Raw genomic sequence first — 23316 nt, forward strand, 5'->3', positions numbered from 1 at the left:
AATTGTCACTTATTTTTATATATTTCTCTTTAATCCAGCAACTTTGTTAATCTAATACTTCTCATAGTTTGCCTGTAGATTCATCATTATTTCTCTAAGATAGAATTCTAGAGGGGTTGTCAGCAGGTCAAAGCTGTGCTTAATTTTAAGATTTGTGCTACATGCTGGTATATTAAATTTTGAGAGTATAGTATAACCCCAAGGAAATAGCTTTTTAAGATTGTTTTTTCCTTTTTCTGCCAAAGCCCCCTGGTACATAGTTGTGTATTTTTAGTTGTGAGTCCTTCTAGTTGTACTGTGTCAGACGCTGCCTCAGTGTGGCCTGATGAGCAGTGCCATGTCCATGCCCAGGATTCAAACCTGCGAAACCTTGGGCCTCCGAAGCCCAGTGTGTGAACTTAACCACTCGGCCATGGAGCTGGCCCCCGGAAATAGCTTTTTAAAAACGGGCATTTATGTGAGGAGGTTTACTATGATATATGTGTAAAGCCAAATCTTAGAAAGAACTCAAGCCAAACTGAGGGCTACATAAGTAAATCCAGCCATACTGCCCTTCCTGCTGATCTCTTGTTCTGTGAACAAGCCAAACAACACTTATCTCAGGACTTGCTGGATCTGCTGCCTGGAATTTTCTTCCTCCAGATTTCTGCATGACTGGCCTTCTTCCTACCTCATCCCCTGTTTTGTTCTGGTCTTAGCGCTTGGTACTACGTAAATATTGTAAACTTACTTTCAAAAAAAGCTATATCCTCTACTACAATGTCACCTCCTTGTGAGCCGGGCTTTTCGTTTGTTCATGGCTCAATTTCCAGTGCTTGGAACAGTCGTGTCTGACACACGCAAGCTGCTCGCTAAATAGCTATTGAATGAGTGTTATTACACAAGAAAATGATATTGGTTAGAGATTTTTAAAAATATTAAATGGAAAGGATTCAGCATAGAGTAATTTGGATACCTAATTACAGTAAAATAAATTTAAAAAATAATAATAAGGTAAGGTAAAAAAGAAATAAATAGTATAAACCCAAAAGGACAAAGAACAGAAGAAGTGGTATCAACAGATGAGAATTAACAGTGTTTTGAAAGAAGGCAGATGGATTGGTTTTAACTGATTAACGTAGGTTTTCCTCTGCTTCAGCTTTGCATTTGCAGAGAGGGAAGTTAATAAGAAGCAAGATGGATCTTCCCACAAAACCCCGGAAAGGCTAAGAGATTTCAGGTACCTTGTGCCTCTGAAGATGAGAGTGCTGAGGAGACCTAAAAATAAGGGGATTGGTTGAAAGTCTGGAGTAGTTTAGACCCTAGCTCTTCCTTTACCATCTAGTATAGCCAGCGAAAAACTGGATACTATTTGAATAAGATGGAACCAGAGAAGTTTTGGCACAGCTGATGGGAGTGGGGCTGAGGTGAAGGGTCTTGAAATGAAAGCTTGCATATTGAATAGCGAGATCATCAGCCCTGTTTGTCTTCTTTGCTCCCAGAATGCTTGTTGCCTTGCTTAGAGTTTTTTTTCTTTTTTGGTGAGGAAGATTATCCCTGATCCATGTCCATCTTCCTCTATTTTATATGTGGGATGCCTGCCACAGCATGGCTTGATAAGTGTGTGTAGGTCTGTGCCTGGGATCCAAATCTGTGAACCCTGGGCCGCCAGAGCGGAGCACGCAAACTTAACCATTATGTCACTGGGCTGGCCCCTTGCTTAAAGTTTTTTAAGTTGAAACATTCTTCTTTGGGAAAACTTAACCCAAGGGAAACGATGTAAAGCACTGACATTTAGTGGGTTCTCCTCAACAGAATGTACTCCTGCACTGAGGCCCACCAGTTGCCAAGCCTTAACTACTTTCTCGTTTGTTTGTAATGCCTAACACTTCTTGAACATGAGTTTGAAGATCACTGTATTTGAGAGATCAAAACAGTCAAAAGATACTCAGAAGAGACAGATATGCTGAGAACAGAAGAAAATTTAAAGTAAATAATAGAGAGATAACAGGAGATATTGTACCAGTGAAATAGGAATAGCAGACTATAAAATGGATTAGTCAGAGAATAGACAATGGAAACTAAAAATTTGATGCATAATTTAAAAATCCAGTAAAAAGGCTATCTCAGAATAGAACGAGTCAAAGGGATGGGAAAAAATAAAAGCTGAGGACCACTCCAGGAGGTCCAACGCATGAATAGCATGAGTTCCACAAAAGAGAGAAGAGGGAAAGCCAAGGGGAGAGAATTATCCAATAAATAATAAATAGAAAACATAAGAATCAAATGACAAAAATGTCTAGAATAAAATAAGTCTTCTGAATGAATGCCTTGCAGAATGAATGGAGAAGACTCACCTGAAAGCATATCATTATGGAATTTCAGAACACCTGGGATAAAGAGATTAAACAAAAGCTGTGGAGGAAAAACAGGGTCACGCACAGAGGATGAGGAATAAAAATGGCATCACGTTTTCTCAACAGCAACACCAGATGCTAGGAAACAATGAATAGCTTCCTTCAAAACTCTAAGAAAAAAATTACTTTCATTCTAGAAATTTGTAATACTCAATCTGTCATTCAATTATGAGGATTTTAGAATTGGAAGGTTTTAATTTTTTCACCCCACATACCCTTTTTCAGAAAGTTAGAGAGATGATTCTCTTAAAGAGGGAGTAAATCAGGGCTGGCCCCGTGGCCAAGTGGTTAAGTTCGCACACTCCGCTGCAGGCAGCCCAGTGTTTTGTTGGTTCGAATCCTGGGCGCGGACATGGCACTGCTCGTCGGGCCACGCTGGGGCAGCGTCCCACATGCCACAACTAGAAGGACCCACCATGAAGAATATACAGCTATGTACTGGGGGGCCTTGGGGAGAAAAAGGGAAAAATAAAATCTTTAAAAGAGGGAGTAAATCAAGAAAGAAAAAGATTTTGGCTGTTATAAATGAGATTCAACCCAGGAGTTAAGCGAAATTCCTTGGATCAAAATGAACACACAAACCTGGACAAGACAAACCAGTCTGAATTGCTGCAGAAGGTTAGATGGTTTCAGAAAGGGTGTCTCCAAAAGGGAATGTGGAATTGGTAGGTATGAGTGCCAGTTGTTTTTGAAGGACTTTTATAAGAGCTCTTCAAGGGTGTGGGGTCGATTTTCAAAGATAACCAAGCAAATGAAAAGGAGGAAAGATTCAAAGAAGTAGAAGCAAGGAAATGTAATTGTAGTATACCAGATAACTTGAAAAAATATTTGCATAGCCATACTAATGTAAACCTGAATATGATTTAACCCCAAACTGAGAGAACCACGTTGGGAGCATGTGAAAGGAAAGTTGTGTAAGTACCTTTGGTATAAGAGCTAAATCCTAGTCTTCTCTAATAGAAAGACAGCAAAAAGTGTCTCAACTTGAAAAATCAAGAAATAAGGTATATCTCCAGATAAACTCTGTGTTGACTAACAGTTTTGAAGTCAAAGTCAACAGCTTTTTCCTCCTCTTAAAACTTCTGCAGAAAAATTTTAAGTGCATTCTGGAGTTCACTTTTATTTTCCTTAGATATTTTAAAGTATAACATCTTAAGTTAATCTTGGATAACACTTTCTAAGGAATTCATTGTTTGCAGCGATACTTTGATTTATGTGAGTTTATAGTTTTTAAGACCTTCACATGCTTTTATCTCATCTTGTGTTCTCAACTGTTACCTTCTTAACAGCTATATGAAGCAGGTGATGCAAGTATTATTAGTCCCATTTAGAAGTGAGAAAAGTAAGGCTGACCTAAGATCACATTCTATTCAGGGAGAGAAGTAGGACTCACTTTTCCCCGCCTCCTTGTTCTTTCTGATATTTACCATACTATACTTTATCTTCTTTTTTAAAAAAATATATTTTATTAATTTTTTTTTCCTTTTTCTCCCCGAAGCCTCCTGGTACATAGTTGTGTACTTTTAGTTGTGAGTCCTAGTTGTGGCATGTGGGATGCCGCCTTGCCGTGGCTTGATGAGTGATGCCATGTCCATGCCCAGGATTGGAACAGGCGAAACCCTGTGCTGCCACAGTGGAGCACATGAACTTAACCACTCTGCCACGGGGCCGGCCCCTACTTTATCTTCTTATGATGAAAGAAAGATGTGGAAATTCTAATTCCTAGTCTTTTGTACTTTGTTTCCTAATTTACTTATAATTTAGCTGTCTTTTTTTTTATTGTGGTAAAAACCATAGAACGTAAAATTTACTTTCTGAACCATTTTTAAGTGTATAGTTCAGTAGTGTTAAGTACAGTCACATGGTTATGAAACACATCTCCAGAACTTTTTCATCTTGCAAATCTGAAACTATACCCATTAAACAACAGCTCACCTTCCCCCGCCCCGCTCCGGTCCCTGGTAACCACCAGTTTACTTTCTGTTTTATGACTTTGACTACTTTATGATACACATGTAAGTAGAGTCATACAGTATTTGCCTTTTTGTGACTGGCTTATTTCACTTAGCATAATGTTCTCATGTAGCATATGACAGGATTTCCATCATTTTAAAGGCTGAATAATATTTTGTTGTATGTGTATACCACATTTCGTTTATTCATCTGTGGGTGGATATGTGGGTTGCTTCCTCCTCTTGGCTGTTGTGGGTAGTGCCACTATGAACATGGGTGTGCAAATAGCTCCTTGAGAGCTTGCTTTCAGTTATTTTGGATATGTACTCAGAAGTGGGATTGCTGGATCATATGGTAGTTCTATTTTTAATATTATGAGGAACCTCCATACTGTTTTCTATAGTTGTATCATTTTACAATCCCACTAACAGTGCACAAGGGTTCCACTTTCTCCTTATCCTCCCCAGAACTTATTTTCTATTTTTTTGATAGTAACCTTCCTGATGGGTGTGAGGTACCATCTCATTGTGATTTTGATATGCATTTCTCTGATTGATATGCATTTCTTCTGATGCTTGCTGAGCATCTTTTCATATGCTTGTTAGCCATTTGTATATCTTCTTTGGAGAAATGTCTATTTAAGTCTTTTGCCCTTTTTCAAATTGTTATTGAGTTGTAGGAGTTCTTTATATATTCTGGATATTAACCCCTAATCATAGATATATGATTTGCAGATATTTCCTCCTATTCTATAGGTTGCCTTGTCACTCTGTTGATTGTGTCCATTGCTGCACAAAAGTTTTAAAGTTTGATGTAGCTCCATTTGTCTTTTTTGCTTTTTGTTGCCTGTGCTTTTGGTGTCATATCCAAGAAATCATTGCCAAGTCCAGTATCATGAAGCTTTTCCCCTATGTTTTCTTATAGGAGTTTTATAGTTTTAGGTTGTACATTTAGATTTTTAATCCATTTTGAGTTAATTTTTGTGTATGGGGTAAGATAAGGATCCAGCTTGATTCTTTGCCTGTGAACATCCAGTTTTCTCAGCACCATTTGTAAAAGAGTCTGTCCTTTCCCTGTTGAGTGATCTTGGCACTCTTGCTGAAGATCATATTTAACCATATACGTGAAAGTTAATTGCTAGGCTCTGTTTTATTCCACTGGTCTGTTTGTCTTTATGCCAATACCACACTGTTATCTTCTTCCTTTTGATAGTTATTTTTTTTACCCCTTTGTCGTTTTATGTTGCTAGTTGGAAGTTACTCGTGGTTAAGAATAAACTGGTGTGAGTAATTGCCATGTTAATGAAGAATATATTGGAATAAGTTACTAAAAAGTAACTTTGGTGTATTCTTCTTTTGGCCCTGTGATTTTTGAAGTAATCAGAAAAATGATCTCCCTAAGGGTAAGGCTGATGTTCTTAATTCCTTTTACAACTCTGTAATTGCAGGGTGTGGAGTAATTGATAGTCTCTGAAGATGCAGGGGTGTGGTAAATTTGCTGATTCCAGAAGAAACCCTTGTGTCCCACTAAAGTATGCAATTAGAACAGGGCAGGTAGTAAATGACTCAGAATGTGTCAGCCAACAGTCTTTTTTGTTTTTTTGACAGTGTGCTTTGAAATAAAAAGACACAAACCAAGGACGAATTTGCATATGGAAAATTAATCTTCAAATGTGTCTTTTCTTTAAAGGAGAGGGAAAAAGCGAAATAAATTGAGAAGCTTCTTTGCCTTTTCCTAGGACCACAAATGATTTACACCTGGAAAAGTTTATGATATTCATCAGTCATTCACGTAGAAGGGAACTTATTTTTTCTGGTAGTTTAATACTTTGGATTCTCCTTTATTATGTACCAACTAGATTTGCTGCTTATATTATTTCTTCTCAAATCCCTCTGTAGATTTTCTTCTGTCGTTTTTTCTCACATCCCTCTGGCTCTACCCTGCTTACTCTGCTTCTTACCCTTCCGCTTCCCTGATACAAACCCTCTCCATTCTAGGCAGTCTGTCTCTTCCTTGTCTTTGAACCCAGCCTAATTTCCACCATCTTGTCTGCTGTCCAGAAGGGTTATTCTTCTGTCAAGTCAAATGGGCTGTTCCTTATTCTGGAATAATTTATCATTCTTATCCTATTATTCCAAAATGTATAGTTTTTGAAAGGCCAAGTTCTATATTTTATGCAGCTTTCCTACATTGCTGTAATTTTCAGGTGATTTCTCTAATCTTTGACTAAATCTCTAGATTTACCTGGTTATGGATAATTCTAGTGGCATTTAGCCCCAAAAGGTCTCTTGATTTTAAATGACTTAAAATGATTTTTATTAAATGATTTAAACATTTTAAAATTTATCCTTTGTTGGGGAAAAATTTGTTTCATACTACATTTTGAAATAATGGACATGTTTTAAAATCTAGACTTCGTGTTTACATGACAATTTAAAAGACACCCTCTATACACACACACAAATCTAAAACTAGTAAGAAGGCAAACTCACAAAAATGTTTTACAAGGTATATCATAAAGATCTGATTTCTTGGGGCTGGCTCTGTAGCCGAGTGGTTAAGTTTGCACGCTCTGCTTCGGTGGCCCAGGGTTTCGCTGGTTCGGATCCTGGGTGCGGCCATGGTACCACTCCTCAGGCCATGCTGAGGTGGCATCCCACATGCCACAACTAGAAGGACCTGCACCTAAAATATACAACCATGTACGGGGGGGGATTTGGAGAGAAAAAGCAATAAAAAAAAAAATCTGATTTTTTTAGTTTTCAAAGAGTTTGTACAAACTAGTAAGAATAAAAATTAGTAATGTAATAGAAAATATGGACAAAGAATATGAAAAAGCATTTAAGGGAAAGGAAGAAATAGAAATTCAACCTCCTCATAGTTAAAGAAATACAAATCAAAATGGGGTACTACTCTTTTGTTTTTGTTAATCAAATGAGCAAAAATTAATTACGTATTTTATGATACATGGTGCTGACAGGGGGAGGGGGGGAATGGACATTCTCATGCACTATTAGTGGGTTAATTAGTTAGTAATGCATTTGTCTGCAAGTAATACTAAACCTGACTATTGATAGTAAAACAGGGATTTATTTTCTCACACAGTATGAAGCTGGCATTTTGTTATTAGCAGCTTGATGATGTCAGGACTGGCATTTCTTAATTTTCCTAGCCAATTCCCTAGTGACTGCTTCATGGACGTAAGTTGTTTCAGATAAGTTCACATTCAAGGCAAGAAGAAAATGGTAGAGTGTACATTACTATTATTTGGTTTTTTTGGAGGAAGCTTGGCCCTGAGCTAATATCTGTTGCCAGTCCTCTTTTTGCTTGAGGAAGATTGTCATTGAGCTAATGTCTGTGTCAGTCTTCCTCTATTTTTTGTGGGAGTACCACCACAGCGTAGCTTGATGAGTAGTGCTAGGTCTGCACCCAGGATCCAAACTGGTGAACCCTGAGCCGCTGAAGTGGAGTGTGTGAACCTAACCACTCTGCCACCAGGCCGGCCCCTGTACATTACTGGTGAATGTCATTTTTTATCAGAAAAGCAAAATCTTTCCCAGAACTCTGCAGCGAATGTCCTTTTCAGTGTCATGATCTCTTACATGGGGTTAGGTGTATTGCCGTGCCGAATAAAATTAGTGTTTCATTAGGAAGGTGGTGAAGAGGGGATTTTGAATAGGTAACTAAAAGTGTCTTGCCAAATGGCTAGTGCAACTTTTCTAGAGCTAAATTGTCAATATCTTCCCAAATTTAATATATATGTATTCTTTGATCCAACAATTCTGTTAAGAATTTACCCATGAATAAGTTTCTGTTCCTCTGAATTATTTAGAGAACTTGGTAGAAGTACAACTTTCTGGGCCCAAGTCTGGACCTCAGAGTCATTGGAGTTGGGGCCAAGGAGTCTGTTTGTTGTAAATAAGTTACTAGGTGAACCTATAAATAAGTTATTACATTTTGTGTGGAGCTAGTTTTGAGAATTTCTGTATAGACCATAGTGAAACCCAGATTTTTAAAGTAGGCCTGAAATTGAAAAAAAATAACTAGCCAACCATTAGCATGCTGTAGCTGACTTTTCTTAAAAAAAGAAAATGGGGGCTGGCCCCATGGCATAGTGGTTAAGTTTGGTGTGCTCTGTTTCGGTGGCCCACATTCGTGGGTTCAGATCCCAGGCGCAGACCTACACCACTTGTCAGCCATGCTGAGGCAGTGACCCACATAAAAAATGGAGGAAGATTGGCACAGATGTTAGCTCAGGGTGAATCTTCCTCAACAAACAAACAACAAAAACAAAATAAAAAACCAGCCTCCCTTTTATCTTCACTTCAGTTAAATGATTGCAGATAAACCAAAAGAATGCATCATCCCAGTTATGTAGGGAGAATGACTGTTAATACCAACCAATTTTTATTGTATTTTATTTGGTGTAAATCCTTACAGATTTGTGTGCTGTATGTATATGCTGCATGTATATGAGTATATATATATGTGTGTATATATATATATAATGGACATCTTTCTGTATCAACACAGATACAGGTATTTCTTTTTTAATTATCATTCCATTATATAAATGTGCTAATTACTAAGGAAGTCCTCTTCTTAATACTCCCCTCTCTTTTCACTGTAATACAGTGTTGCAGTGAATGCTCTTAAACAAATAAATGTTTTTATCTGATTATTTCCATAACATGAAATATGCACAATTACCATTTGGTATATTTTGCCTGATTGTCCTCCAGAAAGATATGTTTTTACTTGTTGCCATTTGATATCTTAATGTTTTAATTAACATCTTTTTTTATATATATATATTTTTTCTGCTTTATCTCCCCAAACCCCCGCTGTACACAGTTGTATATCTTAGTTGAAGGTCCTTCTAGTTGTGGGATATGGGACGCCGCCTCAACGTGGCCTGATGAGCGGTGCCATGTCCGCGCCCAGGATCCGAACCCTGGGCCGCCACAGCGGAGCACGCGAACTTAACCACTCGGCCACGGAGCCGGCCCCTAATTAACATCTTTTTAGTAAAGATATGATTCTTTCATGTTTGTTGGTCACTTGCATTTCTTTCTTTGATTACTGTCTTCAAAGTCTTAATCATCTTTTTAATTACATTGTACTGTATTAAGTAGATGTGCATTCTGAGTGTATGTTAAGAGTTGATCAATTTTATGGTCTATTTAGTTTTCAGTATAATACTTCACTTAAAAAAAAGACGTGCCCTTTAATGATGCACTTTCCATTTAAACTGTTAGTGGAAGAGATGAAGCCAACTATGAAAATATCCTGTGGTACTACTTTGTAGGATAAAAGAATAATCCCTTATTTTATGGCCTTAACAGTGAGATGACTTAATTGGAAAGATTTTATGCAGTTACTGTCCAGATGGTAAAACTTTCATAAATAAGTTTTTAATAACATTTACTTTAAAACTAGCTCTTTAATTTTTTAAAACCTTAATTTGTATCTTTTATACTAAGCCTAGCTCCTGGGCTTTAAAATTTATTATGGATATATACATACATATCGATAGTATAGCCTTCCCTTTTCTAAAACTGTTTTCTGAGCTAAGTCATCAGCTTCCCTCTGAAACATTTATGTCTAAGACCAGAAATTGTTTTGTTTGTTTTACCTTTAGCTCCCAGAACAGTACTAAAGATACTGCTGTTTTCCAGGATTGTTAGTAAGGTAGTGTTCAGACACTGAATTTTATGTTCTTTACTAGCCGGGGGCATTGAATTCTAGATATGGTCTTTCCTCTGGGAGCAGGCAGAATACTCACTTGTTTTATGGATGAAGGAAGTAAATCCATAATTACTTAGTTTTTACTCAAATACCCAACAGTAAAATGGCAGATTTTTAGAAAATTTGTAAGTTAGAGAATTTCATTTATAATATAGAAACTAATTAACCTGCTAATTATGACTTACAGGAGAGATCAAGAATCAAATTAATGCATTCCTTTAATAGCTAACTAGGACTTTTAAAAGGTGGTGCTAGTGTTGTCAAATAAACATTTGGAAGATGTTTCTCTTTATTTGTGTTTCCACAGATCATTAACTGAAGACAGAATCAACAGCTATGCAAAGTTCTCCCATGGATGAGTACAGAAGTTCGCGTAATGGCAGCACAGGCAGCAGTTCAGAGGTAGTGGTAGAACAGGCTGCTGATTTCGGTCCTGAGATTATGAATGTTACGGAAATGGAACAGTCACCTGATGGATCTCCTAATGTGAACGCAACCACAGAAGAAAATGAAATAGCAAATGCTGTGGACCTTCCAGTGACAGAAACGGAAGCAAATTTCCCTCCAGAATATGAAAAATTTTGGAAAACTGTAGAAAATAATCCTCAGGATTTTACAGGCTGGGTATATTTGCTTCAGTATGTAGAACAGGAGGTTAGTAACTATTTAAATGGGGTTAGTGGGGACAGATTAATTGAGTAATATGAGTCTAGGCTTTATTGTTTTGTAGTTAAAGTTGCGTCTTTTTTATAATTTTTATATTGAGTTGAATAACAGATATATACATTTTTCAGCTTAAAAAATAACGTTTATAGCATTTATACAGTAATAGTAGAGTCAAAGTCTTGTGTTTGTAATAATTGGTTTGTGTAAAATTACTGAAATAGAAAGTTACTTTGCTATTTGCCGGAATTAGTTCTTTCTGTTTCAAAGGATAAGATTGCATTTGCAGAAAAAAGGCCTAGTGCACGTGTGGTTTTTTTAAGCTTTTCATTTATTTGATTTAATACATTTGAAAGGAATAATAAATATTTTTGTGACAAAAACTTTCAAGATGTTAAAACACCGTGTTTTATTTTCATCAGAATCACTTGATGGCTGCCAGGAAAGCATTTGACAAATTTTTCATACACTATCCGTATTGCTATGGTTACTGGAAAAAGTATGCAGACCTTGAAAAGCGACATGACAACATTAAACAATCAGATGAGGTGCGTACATCACTGAATAAAGTTATCTCTGTTAGGTACTGTAAGCCAAATAATAGCAAAATGAAGAGTTTTTTTGGCTGGCAGTACCTACGATTTATGGTCAAACAATTTTACAGGGTATTTTATTTGCATTTGTCACTCTTGTGGCATTTGTAGCTAATATTTTCTCTCTTTGTTGGCAGGTGCGTTAAACCTCTACAGTTTGTCAAGCTTTGCAGTGCAAGCCTCTGTATTACACTGCAGCTTAACAAGTAGGGCAGGGCTTTTCTCTCACTTACATTTATTTCTCATTTTCCAAACAATATAGTTGGTTTGCTAGTCACATTTGCTACGTCTTATTGCATTTTTGGTCAGACGCTGTCATTGATGCTCTAATGGGTCTGTGCCCTATGGTCTGTAACCCAAAGCCTGCCCACACAACCCGGTCAGAATGCAGGGACTGCTGCGCTTTGAAGATCAAGACTCTGCACGTGGGGATCAGAACATTGCCATGTTCTATCCAACCTCCACCCAAATGGTAATGGTAGATTATTTAAACAAAATTCCAGTAATTAGTATTTCTAAGGTTCACCGGATAACACAGTGTTGCCTCTCTGTTAAGAAATAATTAAATATTTGAAGTACAGTTTGTTGTTTTCTTCTTAGGTGTATCGGCGGGGGCTTCAGGCAATACCTCTTAGTGTTGACCTTTGGATACATTATATAAACTTCTTAAAAGAAACGTTGGACCCTGGTGATCCTGAGACAAACAGTACAATAAGAGGGTATGTGAAACATTGATATTAACCTGATTATAAAGATATCAATAAGTCAGGTAGTCTGATGTTAATAATAGAACTTCATGCATGCTAAACTGGAGGGTTAGCTTTTATATATTTCTTTTTCACTATGTAGAAAAATGATACATGTAATAAACTTATGCATGGTGATAAAAAATGCAGATAATAAAATCTTCCTCCATTCTACATCCTCTTCCCTTATGTCCCCAGTCCCACTCCCCTCATGGTTAATAGCTTGGTGTGTGTTCTTTCAGATACACATCTGTACGATTGTGTGTGTATATTATACATATTTTCCTTCGATTTTTCATTTTTTTATTTAGCAGTGTTTTGGAGTCTCTCCCTACCATATTTATTTAACCATTGCAAAAGTATTTTATAGTATCAGGGTGCTGTGTTTTATTTGACCAAATCCTTATTTATAGGAAATAATCACTGCTGCAGTGAGCATCTCTGTACAAGTTGGTATTCATGTAGAGCATGCTAGAATCGGAACTTCTGTCAAAGTGCATAGGGCGTACACAGATAAGTTTTATCCTTCAAAAGTGGTATCAACTTTAAACTCCCACGAACAGTGTACTAGAGAAGCCCCTGCCACATTCCTTTTTTACTTCCAGCGGTATCTCATTATTTTAGTTTGCGTCTCTCTGGATTGCTCATCCTGGTTTACCATCTTTCCATGTGCTTATATAAGCCATTTTTACATTGCCTTGTTCATATCATTGGCTCATTCTTCTTTATTGCCTTTTTCTTAATGATTATAGGAGTTTTTTTAAATGTATCTTTGGTTTTTATTTTTATCAAAGTAAGTGCAGATAGTGTAAAAAGTCAGTGTTAAATTGCTTGTAACAAAAAGCAGTGTCCACCCCCACCCCCACCCCCACGGCAAATTTTTAGCTGTTTCTTCTGGTATTTTCCAGCATGTTTCTAATAGTAGCTCTCTGCTGCTGTGTTCCTCTCTCTATTAGCTGAAGACGTGTTTCTCTTGCGGTAGATGAGAATTCCAGTTCACTTGCACCTTGTCTCCCCATTCCTTGCCTTTCCAGTATGGCTACAGGACAGCTTTCATAGCCTTTTGTTTGTCCTGGAGTTAGTACCCCTTTCCTCTTCTCCTCCCTTTTTCCCATTTGCCTAGTTTTCTTTGAACATCTAAAATTTTACACGCCTTCCAACAGCTGCTTTCACTCTTGTATTTTCCACAATGTACAAATGCTATGTAAGTCATTTTTGAAGCTTAAAAAATGTATATAGCTAATGTTATTCTCCTTAATCTGAAAATTGTAGAAGAGAATTATAGTCTTGAAATCTGTGAATTCCATCTTTTCCCCTTCTTGAAATATACCTCCTGGAACCCTGTCTGCCATAATGTGGATGGGTTGCTCTATTTTTTTCCTGCTGTACAGCAGTTGTTTTGGGATTTCCTCATCTCCATGATTCTAGGAGATGTCTTTACCTCTTTCCTGGTTTTCAAGTTCTGTTTGTTAGAGTTTATTAGATCCTACTCTTTCTTGGTTCATGCCTACCTTTTAGAGGAATGCATCCTATGATTCCTGATAAGGGATGCTTGGGATGAAAAAAATTGTTACTACTTGTATGTCTGGAACACCCAATGGATGGTCTGGTGGGGTATAGAATTTTGAGTTCAAGATAATTTTTCCTTATGGTTTTGAAGGCATCTCTTTGTTCTCTTACAGCTTCTAGTGTTTGCGCTTCTTCTGGATTCTCTTTATATGACTTGTTTTTTCCTCATGGAAGCTTATAAAATGTTCTCTTTATCTTTGTTGTAAATGTAATTTTATAATGACATGCTTTGGTGTGAGTTTTCTTTTTCTAATTCATTTTGTCTACTTAGTGGGCCTTTTCAATTTGGGATGCTCATGTCCTTCTATTCTTAGAAATATTATTCCTGTGTATATTCTTATTTTGGTAATTTCTTTCCCTTGATTTTGTCTGTTATTTGTAATAGTTGAATATTGGACCTCCTGTTTTAATCATTTAATTTTCTTATCTCCTCCCTCTTTTTCATTTCTTAGACTTTATTCAACTTTTTGAGGTGTTTCCTGGACCCTTGTATTGAATTTTTAGTATCTGCCGTCAGATTTTTATTTTTATTTATTTATTTATTTATTTTTTGAGGAAGATTAGCCCTGAGCTAACAGCTGCCTCCAATCCTCCTCTTTTTGCTGAGTAAGACTGGCCCTGAGCTAACATCCATGCCCATCTTCCGCTACTTTGTATGTGGCACGCCTACCACAGCATGGCTTGCCAAGTGATGCCATGTCCCCTCTGGGATCCAAACCAGTGAACCCTGGGCTGCCGAAGTGGAACGTGCAAACTTAACCGCAGTGCTACTGGGTCGGCCCCCTCTGCCATCAGATTTTTAATATCCAAGAATCTTTCTTGTTCTTCAAATATTCCCTTTCTTATAGCCTCCTCTTCTTGCTATGTATCTTTTTATTATTTCTTGAGGGTATTAAGGATAGCTGAAGTTTTCCTCTGCTCCCAGCACTATTTCCTCTATATTTTTTGGGTTTACTTATTTTCATCTCTGACATGTCTCATCTCTGGGTTTCTGCCTATCTTAAAGGTTAGAGATTAATAAACTGAATGGAAGCCCCGTGTGCTTTGTGTAGGGGCATTGTTAGTTGGCCTGGAGGGCTTCACAGCAGGGTGATCAGGTAGCTACCCAGGTTTTTGTTGGGGGACCCTCTCAGTACTGGTCTCCTAATATCTTATTCCTGTGCCAGGCAGTTTCTTCAGAGAGGGATCATCTGATCTGTCGAGGGAATATAAACCTAGCATCTGAAATCCCGTATCTGGGCAGGAAAGGAGGTTTAAGTTCTCTTCCCATTTATTAAGCAGACCTTCTTATAAACATTCTTTCTTTAGTGCATCAGCTTCTTACCATCCTTCCTCTCCCTTGTCCCCCCACTTTTCTTATTGTCGGGTGCATTGATTTCCCGAGTCACTTTGGGATTCTGCAGGGATGGTGACGTGTATTTTACTCTCTTGAAAGCCTCACACACAAACACACACATGTGCGTATGTACATGTACGCACACTCTTAATCCTTTACATATTAAGCATTTCCTCCAGTTTGGGCACATCTTTTAACTTTGTTTAGGGTGTCATTTTGTCGTGTAGAGCTTTCTTTTCCTTAATGTGGTTCAATTTTCAATCTTTTATTGGTTTCTGAGTTTTGTGCCTGTCTTGCCAAGAATATATACATCTTCTGTGTTCTTCTGATTTTTTTTAATAGTTATTTTGGTGATTCATTCATCTGGCATTTAATTTGTATCTTTTGTGAGATGGAGATTAACCTTTTGTTTCTGTCCATTAATTGAATAGGCTGGCTATTCTGTGTTGATTTAAAACACCTTCTTTCTCATATACTAATTCTCACATATACATTGATCTTTGGTTTTCTTGGGAACCGTTCTCTTTTTTAAAGATTGTCACCTGAGCTAACATCTGTTGCCAATCTTCTTTTTTTTTTCCTTCTTCTTCTTTTTCTCCCCAAAGCCCCCCAGTACATAGTTGTATATTCTAGATATAGGTCCTTCTGGCTGTGCTATGTGGGACGCTTCCTCAGCATGGCTTGATGAGGCGTGCTAGGTCTGCACCCAGGATCCGAAGCAGAGCACGCAAACTTAACCACTTGGCCACAGGGCAGCCCCTTGGGAACTGTTGTTTTGATTCATTTTTCTGTTGGTAGAGCAGTACCATACTTTTTCTTTTTGCTGAGGAAGATTTGCCCCGAGCTAACATCTCTTGCCAGTCTTCCTCTTTTGTATGTGAGCTGCCACCATAGCATGGCCACTGACAGATGAGTGGTGTAGGTCTGTACCCGAGAACTAAACCCGGTCTGCTGAAGCGGAACATGCTGCACTTAACCACTAGGCCACTGGCGCTGGTCTGCGTGCCATACTTTTAATTACTGAAGCTTCCTAGTTTATTTTGATATCTTTCAGCAGAATGCCTGCTGCATTGTCCTTTTGCAAAAATATTTTGCGTTTCTGTATGCCAGATGAATGTTAGAATTTGTTTTTCCTGTTCCACCCAAAATTTGTTAGAGCTTTGATTGGGATTGTGTTAAAAGTTGTAGGTTAATTTAGGTATTATAGTTTTACACTTAAAAATCTCTCTTGATTCTAAGATACTTATTTTGAAATTACATACCTAAAAGTTTTACCCTATGAGGATATCAAATCCAGTGTTTAAATTGCTTACAGAAATCTCTTGAAATGAACTGGGTATTTTAAAATACACGTTTTCGTAGTAAACTGTAGTTGTGGGAATTTTAGAATCAGAGAATTCTGTGAGTTTCAGAATGTACGTATACCTCTTATTACTTTACCAGGCAGCTGGATCTCTGGTTGGAGAGTTATTTTTCCTGGAAAACTATTCCTTGGATTGACATAAAATTTGTCTTTTTCTCTGCTGCCCTAAATGAATCTATTCAACAAACATTTCAAGTTTAACAAATATTTAAGTGTCTACTATGTGTTTGCAATGTGTAGGTTTTGCATTGTAATTTTATATAAGGTAAAGTTACATAAAAGTACATTTATCTGTTCCCTTTATATTTTCTCACTCTTTTTTAAAGCAGCTTTTGTATACTTTTCTATTATTCCTTCTGCCTTTTAATCTCTGCTTGTATGTGAAGTAGTTGAATATAATTTCAAATTTAGCATTATCTTCTAAAATTTAGAAATGATATTTTAAAAGTGATTTTATCTTGCAAAGATAACTTAAGACTCATTTAACTTTTCAGAACTTTTGAGCATGCTGTTCTGGCTGCAGGAACAGATTTCCGATCTGACAGACTGTGGGAAATGTATATAAATTGGGAAAATGAACAGGGAAACCTGAGAGAAGTTACAGCAATATATGATCGTATTCTTGGAATTCCAACACAGCTTTATAGTCATCATTTTCAGCGGTAGGTGGAAAAATCATCATTAAAATATCTTTAATTACTCAGGTAATTAATTCTTAGTATTCGTGTAAGATTCTACTAGATGCATAGAGAAATAAATTTTCTTGCTCAGTAATCACAATTATTACACTTTTTAATTCTGACATTTTTCCATATATCTTATGTAATGTTTAGGAATTTTACTCCTTTTAGGCAGAAGTTTCTCCCCTACCCATTTTCTAGGAAACAACAGGAATCCTGTCTTTTTTGTCTGAAGTATTCCATAGTAGTGAAGGAGTGAGAAAATAGAATTGAAGTCTAATTATTCTTTGTCATACTAAATTAACACGGTACTTGACACATAATAGATGCTTATTTAAAATTTAATGAATTACTAAGTGTGATTTATATAACACCTTATATCCAAAGCAGCAAAGGATGTGTTTTATGTAGTAAGTCCTGTCTGTATTCAAACAATCAAAAATCATTTCAGTTTTCCACTATGATTTTGGTATGATCAGTATCATTTCATTTTAATCAGTACTGTTAAAACAACTAATTCTGTGTACCATGATTTCAGTGTTCTGTTTTCTGATGTATTCAAAGTATCCCACTGATATGGACTCAGAAAGTTTGTGAACAAGGAAGTATGAGGACTATGTTGATAAATATTTGCCTTTTTTTTTTTTTTCCTGCTTTATCTCCCCAAACTCCCCCATACACAGTTGTCTATCTTAGTTGCAGGTCCTTCTAGTTGTGGGATGTGGGACGCCCCCTCAACGTGGCCTGACGAGCGGTACCATGTCCACGCCCAGGATCCGAACCCTGGGCCGCCGCAGTGGAGTGTGCAAACTTAACCACTCGGCCATGGAGCCGGCCCCATGCTTTTTTTTTAACTGCCATGTTTTCTTTTTTTGGTTATAATTTTTATAAGTAGTTTTGTGTTAGAGCTTGTAAACAGGTATTTTTTAAGTAAGTGATTTTCTAAGTTTTTCTTTACTTAAAAGTAGAAGACTTTAGGAAACATCTGAATAGTGCTGGAATCAGTTTGCTAAAGACAGAGGGACTTATGCAGACCCAGGTTAGAAGTAGGAAGCATGCAGATCTGAACATATGGTCCCTGTTTTTACAGCATAGAGGAGGTGGGCAGGTATCCAGGGAGACGCTTGCTGAAAGACATTATTGACACAAGGTGTGGCATATGGAAATACTTGGTGAATATTTGTTGAATGAATGATTACAAGGGTTTTTAAAAAGCCTCATGGGACAGAGGGTGCCTTTTCATAAACCACTTCTTCTCGGATCTGAAGTATAGGTAAAATCTTTGATTGTAAGAACTTTACTGTTGCTAAGAGAAATAATATGGCTAACACTTAGGTAGCATTACCATATGCCAGACACTGTTCCGACAGCCTCATAACTATTTAATCCTCCCAAGAAGCCAGTGAGGTAGAGGTACTATTATTAGCCTCATTTTATGGGAGTAGTGGCACAGAAAGATTAAATACTTGCATGAGGTCACAGAGTTTGGAAACACTAGGAAACTGACTGGAACCTAGACAGTGTGGTCCCAGAGTTCTTGGTACAGTGTACTCCAAGTGTTTTTTGTTTTTAATGAATATCCCACCAGCCTTTTAAATTTGCATATATGCTTATAATAGAAATTAGTGGATTGCATTACACATAGTGCTCTATAATCTACTCTTTTTCACTTAGTATTTTGAGAACCACTTTCCTTATCAGTGTATAACAAACTCACAAATAGTGTTTGTGTAAATAAAGCTTGTAGTTTATATAAATAAACTAATTCATATGACTAACTGCTTTGAGAACCACTGAAATGTTTTCTGTTGTCTAATCCGCCCTCCCTACTTAAAGTTATTAGCACTTGCTATGGACCAGATGATATGCTCTTTAAGTTGTAGGAATTAAGGGCCAAAGAAGCTATGTGTGAATGGTCTTGGCCCTCAAGTTGCTCAGAAGTGCAGAGGAGGAAGCATGTGTTAAAAAAAATATTCTTTTCTAAGTGCTGTAATAGAAATGTTTCTATTGTGTAGGTTTGTATATTGGATATACACTGAACATGATCTCTGAGAAAATGCCTGATTTAAAATCCTCCTTAGCATGAGGACTTCATGATGTGATCCAGCTTCTCAGGCCCAGTCCCTGGGAGTTCCTCAGTTCCAGACACCTAAGTTCTGACAGATTTCCAAAGGGCAGTGTTGTTTTATTCGTTTATGACTGTAATACATTGTCCACTTCCCATCTGTCTGATGAACTCGTATTCTTCAAGACCATACAGCTTAATGTCCAGTTCACCTAAATAAAGTATCTGTTCTGTCATTTTTGCCAGCACTCTACCTACATTTATTTACATTTACCTTAGCATTAATAACACTACTTTCAATATATGTCTCCTGTATCCTCTACATGTCTATCGGTTTGAGGCTTATTAACTCTTTTTTATCCTTTAATACATAGAAATAGGGCTCAATATATATCAGATCCTCAGCCATTCTTTCTTTGTTTCTTTTGCTGAGGAGGATTGACTCTGAGCTAATATCTGTTGCTGGTCTTCCCCTATTTTGGATGTGGGTTGCTGCCACAGCATGGCCGCCAACTGGTGTAGGTCCATGGCCAGGAACTGAACCTGGCGGCCACAGCAGAGCACGCTGAACTTAACCCTCAGCCATTCTTTATTGAAAAAATTAGCTTTATAGTAGAAAAAGCTGATGAAAAATTACTTAGTATTATGCATGGTTAATCACCATTTGAAAGACGTTTTTATATAATGTAGCAATTATTTTAAATTTATGCTGTCATTTTTCAGTTTTACCATGTTTCAAGTTTCTTGTGTGTATCTTGACAATTTTGAGCTTTAATATTCATCTGACTATTGAATCTGTTCATTTTTATACTGCAGATTTGAGAATTACTTCCTCATTTTAATTTTTTTTTGATAAGTCAATGTCTATTTTTTCCCTCCCAGTGATGAAATGGGTCAAGGTAGCCTCTGTATCCATTAATTTTGCAAAATTTAAATTTGTTTCCAGTGTTATTTACACACATTTGTGAGAGTCTTAAAATCCATAAAATCCAGGTGGCAATAGCTTAAATAAATTATAAGAAACTTGGGGAAAAGTCCATAAGGTTGGGGCATATGGTACATGTACAACTATGTCTAATAATTAGATTGAAGAGGTAGGTCTGGGTCAAAGGCTGGGTCAGAAAATGAAAGACTTTATCTAAGGGATTGGATTTTAGCCTGAATGCATGGTAAACGTATGAAGTGATTTTGGCAAGAGGGGGATATGATCATGTTTACTATTTTGTTTTTCATGTAGGCTTTTTTCTTTTTTAAAGATTGTATTTTTCCTTTTTCTCCCAAAGCCCCCTAGTACATAGTTGTGTATTTTTAGTTGTGGAGTTGTGGCATGTGGGACGCCACCTGAGCATGGCTTGATGAGTGGTGCCATGTCTGCGCCCAGTATTCAAACCGGCAAAACCCTGGGCTGCAGAGCACGTGAACTTAAACCACTTGGCCATGGGGCTGACCCCATTGATTTTGCTGTTTGATGGCAGTATTGGGTTGGGGATGGGAGTTAGGAGACTAGAGTATGGGAGAGAAGTTTATGTTTATCCAGGTGAAGCATGAGGAGGGCATGAAGATGTATGTAGAAGGAAGAAGCAATAGGACCCAGTATCCAGTGGAATGTGAGTGATAAGCTGGGTCGAAGAGATGGGGAAACTTAGTGGTTGACAGTGCCATTAGTCAAGATTAGAAATGCTGAGGGTGTTGATTTGTGGATGAAGATGACATATAATTGAAGATATGTTGTATAAAAGGTTCCAAATTGAGATAGTGTAGATATTTTAGCTCAACTTTTTGATTAAATTTTGATTAAAATTTGTATATATATATATAAATTAGTGTATATGTATAAAATGAAATGACATTTTTTCAAAATGCTCTTTGCTTAAAATGAATCTATATTTGTGCTGACTGTTGGCAACTGGATATACTATCTGGAATTTAGGAGAAAGGTTTGGGCTTGAGTTATAGTTTTGAGAGTCATCATAATATGATTATTTCAAGCAATTGTATTAATAAGGTTGGCCAGAAAGTATATAAAAATTGATGAGAGCAAAATGCAGAGTGGAATCCTTGGGAATACTAGCATTTAGGATTTAGGGGCATGTAGAAAGAGGAAACCTCAGAGGAGATCAAGGAATCAGAGACTTGGAGGAAAATCAAGAAGGAGGTAACTCAGAGCCAAGAAAGGAAGAAGGTTCTAAAAGGAAGGCGTAGTCAACAGCTTTAAGTACTGAAGACATCATTAGGATAGGGGCTGTAGTATGAAACAAGTGTCCATTTAATTTTGCACAGAAGAAGAACTTGGTGATTTGATTAGGGCAGTTTCATTGGAGTGTTTGGCACAGACACATGGATTCAAGAGTAACTGGGAGGTGGGGAAGGAACTGCAGACATCTGTCAATCATTTATAATTTAAATACAGATTACTGTATTTAATTTTACAGTAACTTTGCAAGTTGGTTGTCTCATTTTACAGATGAGAAAACCAAAATTTAGAGAAGGGAAAAAGTTTCCTTAAATGAAATAAATAATAATGGACAAAACTAGGATTTGAATTTATGTCTGTCCTTGCCTTTGCCATTCCATTGCAGAGGCAGGAAGGCAATGAAGGTATCTGTAGACTCTTTATCAAGTGGCAGGTTTTTACTACAGAAAGGAAGGAGAAAGGGTGTGATGTTTTGGTTTCTCCGTAAATCAGAGGTTTTTTGAGAGTACGGTGTAGTAGGAATCTAACCTGGGATTTAAAATTATGGTACATATATAGAGCATGTATTTCTATTGTCTTCCTTTAGATTTAAAGAACATGTACAGAATAACTTGCCTAGAGATCTTCTGACTGGTGAACAGTTTATTCAGCTGCGAAGGGAGTTAGCTTCTGTAAACGGACATAGTGCAGATGATGGTCCCCCTGGGGATGACCTGCCGTCGGGACTCGAAGACATAACTGATCCCGCAAAGGTGACCGGACTCACTGAAAGCCTTCAGTGCATGAGAGACTAGGCTGCCACCCCTTTCTGCAGCGTGGCTCAACGTGCAGCTTGCATAAAATTAACTTCTAATGAAGGGAAGTGGGAATTCTTTAGCCCGGATGGTTTAAATATAGATTTAAGGTAGAGAATCTGTATTACTATGACCCACCTGGAAATAGCTTACAAGGAATAGTTTGCCTAGGTTGTCATCTACTAGCCCTATTAAAACATGAGAAAGTGGTTTATTAGGAAATTCTGTTATAAATTTTAGTATTGTTAATTGTACTCTGCACATAATTGCTAACAATTTAAAATCCACCGCTATTCTAAGACTAAAATATGTGGGGATAATAAATTGTAAGCAGTGATATTTAGAATTGTAGTATATAACTTGTGTAATTTTTTTTGTTTTTCTTTCTAAGCTAATTACTGAAATAGAAAACATGAGACACAGAATCATTGAAATCCATCAAGAAATGTTTAATTATAATGAGCATGAAGTTAGTAAAAGGTGGACATTTGAAGAAGGTGTAAGTGTTTTTGTTTTGTAATAGGCTTCAAAATAAAGATAGGAATAATGTATTTTTCTTTCAGTTTTGAGTAATGTCTGTACTGTTACTTTTTCTTTATTTTTGCTTATTTAAGTAATAACTTAGGATGTACGTCCCACATATTGCTACCATGATTAATTTTCCATTATCAATTTTAGAATCTTACTGAATTTTAGACTTAAGTGAATTGCAAAATGTTTAATCTGAACCTCTTTTTTTTGCTGAAGACAACTTGCCCTGAGCTGTTTCCAATCTTCCTATCTTTTTTGCTTGAGGAAGATTAGCCCTGAGCTAACATCTGTGCCAGTCTTCCACCACAGCATGGCTGACAAGTGGTGCATAGGTCCATGCCCGAGATCTGAACCTCTGAACCCAGGCCACCCAAGCTGAGCACGTGAACTTAACCACTGTGCCACTGGGCAGGTCCTCATTGTTCAATTTTAAAATACTCAACAAAGATAAAATTTCCTGAACATAAAAAAATTGTGTAGTTCTGTTAAAATGACTGAGTGGAAAATAAATTTTATTTCTTCAATTTGTAAAGTCTAAGGAATTTAAGCTATTTTAATTTGAAAAGGTTTTTATCATGAAATACAGTGATTAAAATTTTGGTTTATTATCTTTAATTATATTTATAATTTGTATTGTTACTGTAGTCGTGTATTTTGGTGTTGGTATTGGTTTACTTTCATTGCT

At 37.0% G+C, this 23316-nt stretch overlaps 1 protein-coding gene across 5 annotated transcripts in view; it reads left to right on the forward strand.

Annotated features, from left to right (window-relative positions):
* The window catches only part of PRPF39 (pre-mRNA processing factor 39), a 37167-nt gene that overhangs the window by 7287 nt on the left and 6564 nt on the right, over positions 1-23316 (forward strand). The window contains exons 2-9 of one of the 5 annotated variants that reach the window (XM_070630003.1): positions 10405-10751; positions 11183-11308; positions 11491-11559; positions 11663-11825; positions 11954-12072; positions 16862-17029; positions 21893-22058; positions 22492-22599. In XM_070630003.1, coding sequence (XP_070486104.1) covers positions 11739-11825; positions 11954-12072; positions 16862-17029; positions 21893-22058; positions 22492-22599 — 648 coding nt within the window. In that variant the 5' untranslated portion in view covers positions 10405-10751; positions 11183-11308; positions 11491-11559; positions 11663-11738. Of the gene's footprint in view, positions 1-10404; positions 10752-11182; positions 11826-11953; positions 12073-16861; positions 17030-21892; positions 22059-22491; positions 22600-23316 lie in introns of all 5 variants that reach the window. The other 4 variants (XM_070629992.1, XM_070630013.1, XM_070629972.1 and 1 more) reach the window with 4 other exon arrangements.

Source organism: Equus przewalskii, chromosome 1, assembly GCF_037783145.1.
Source record: "Equus przewalskii isolate Varuska chromosome 1, EquPr2, whole genome shotgun sequence".
NCBI lineage: Eukaryota > Metazoa > Chordata > Mammalia > Perissodactyla > Equidae > Equus > Equus przewalskii.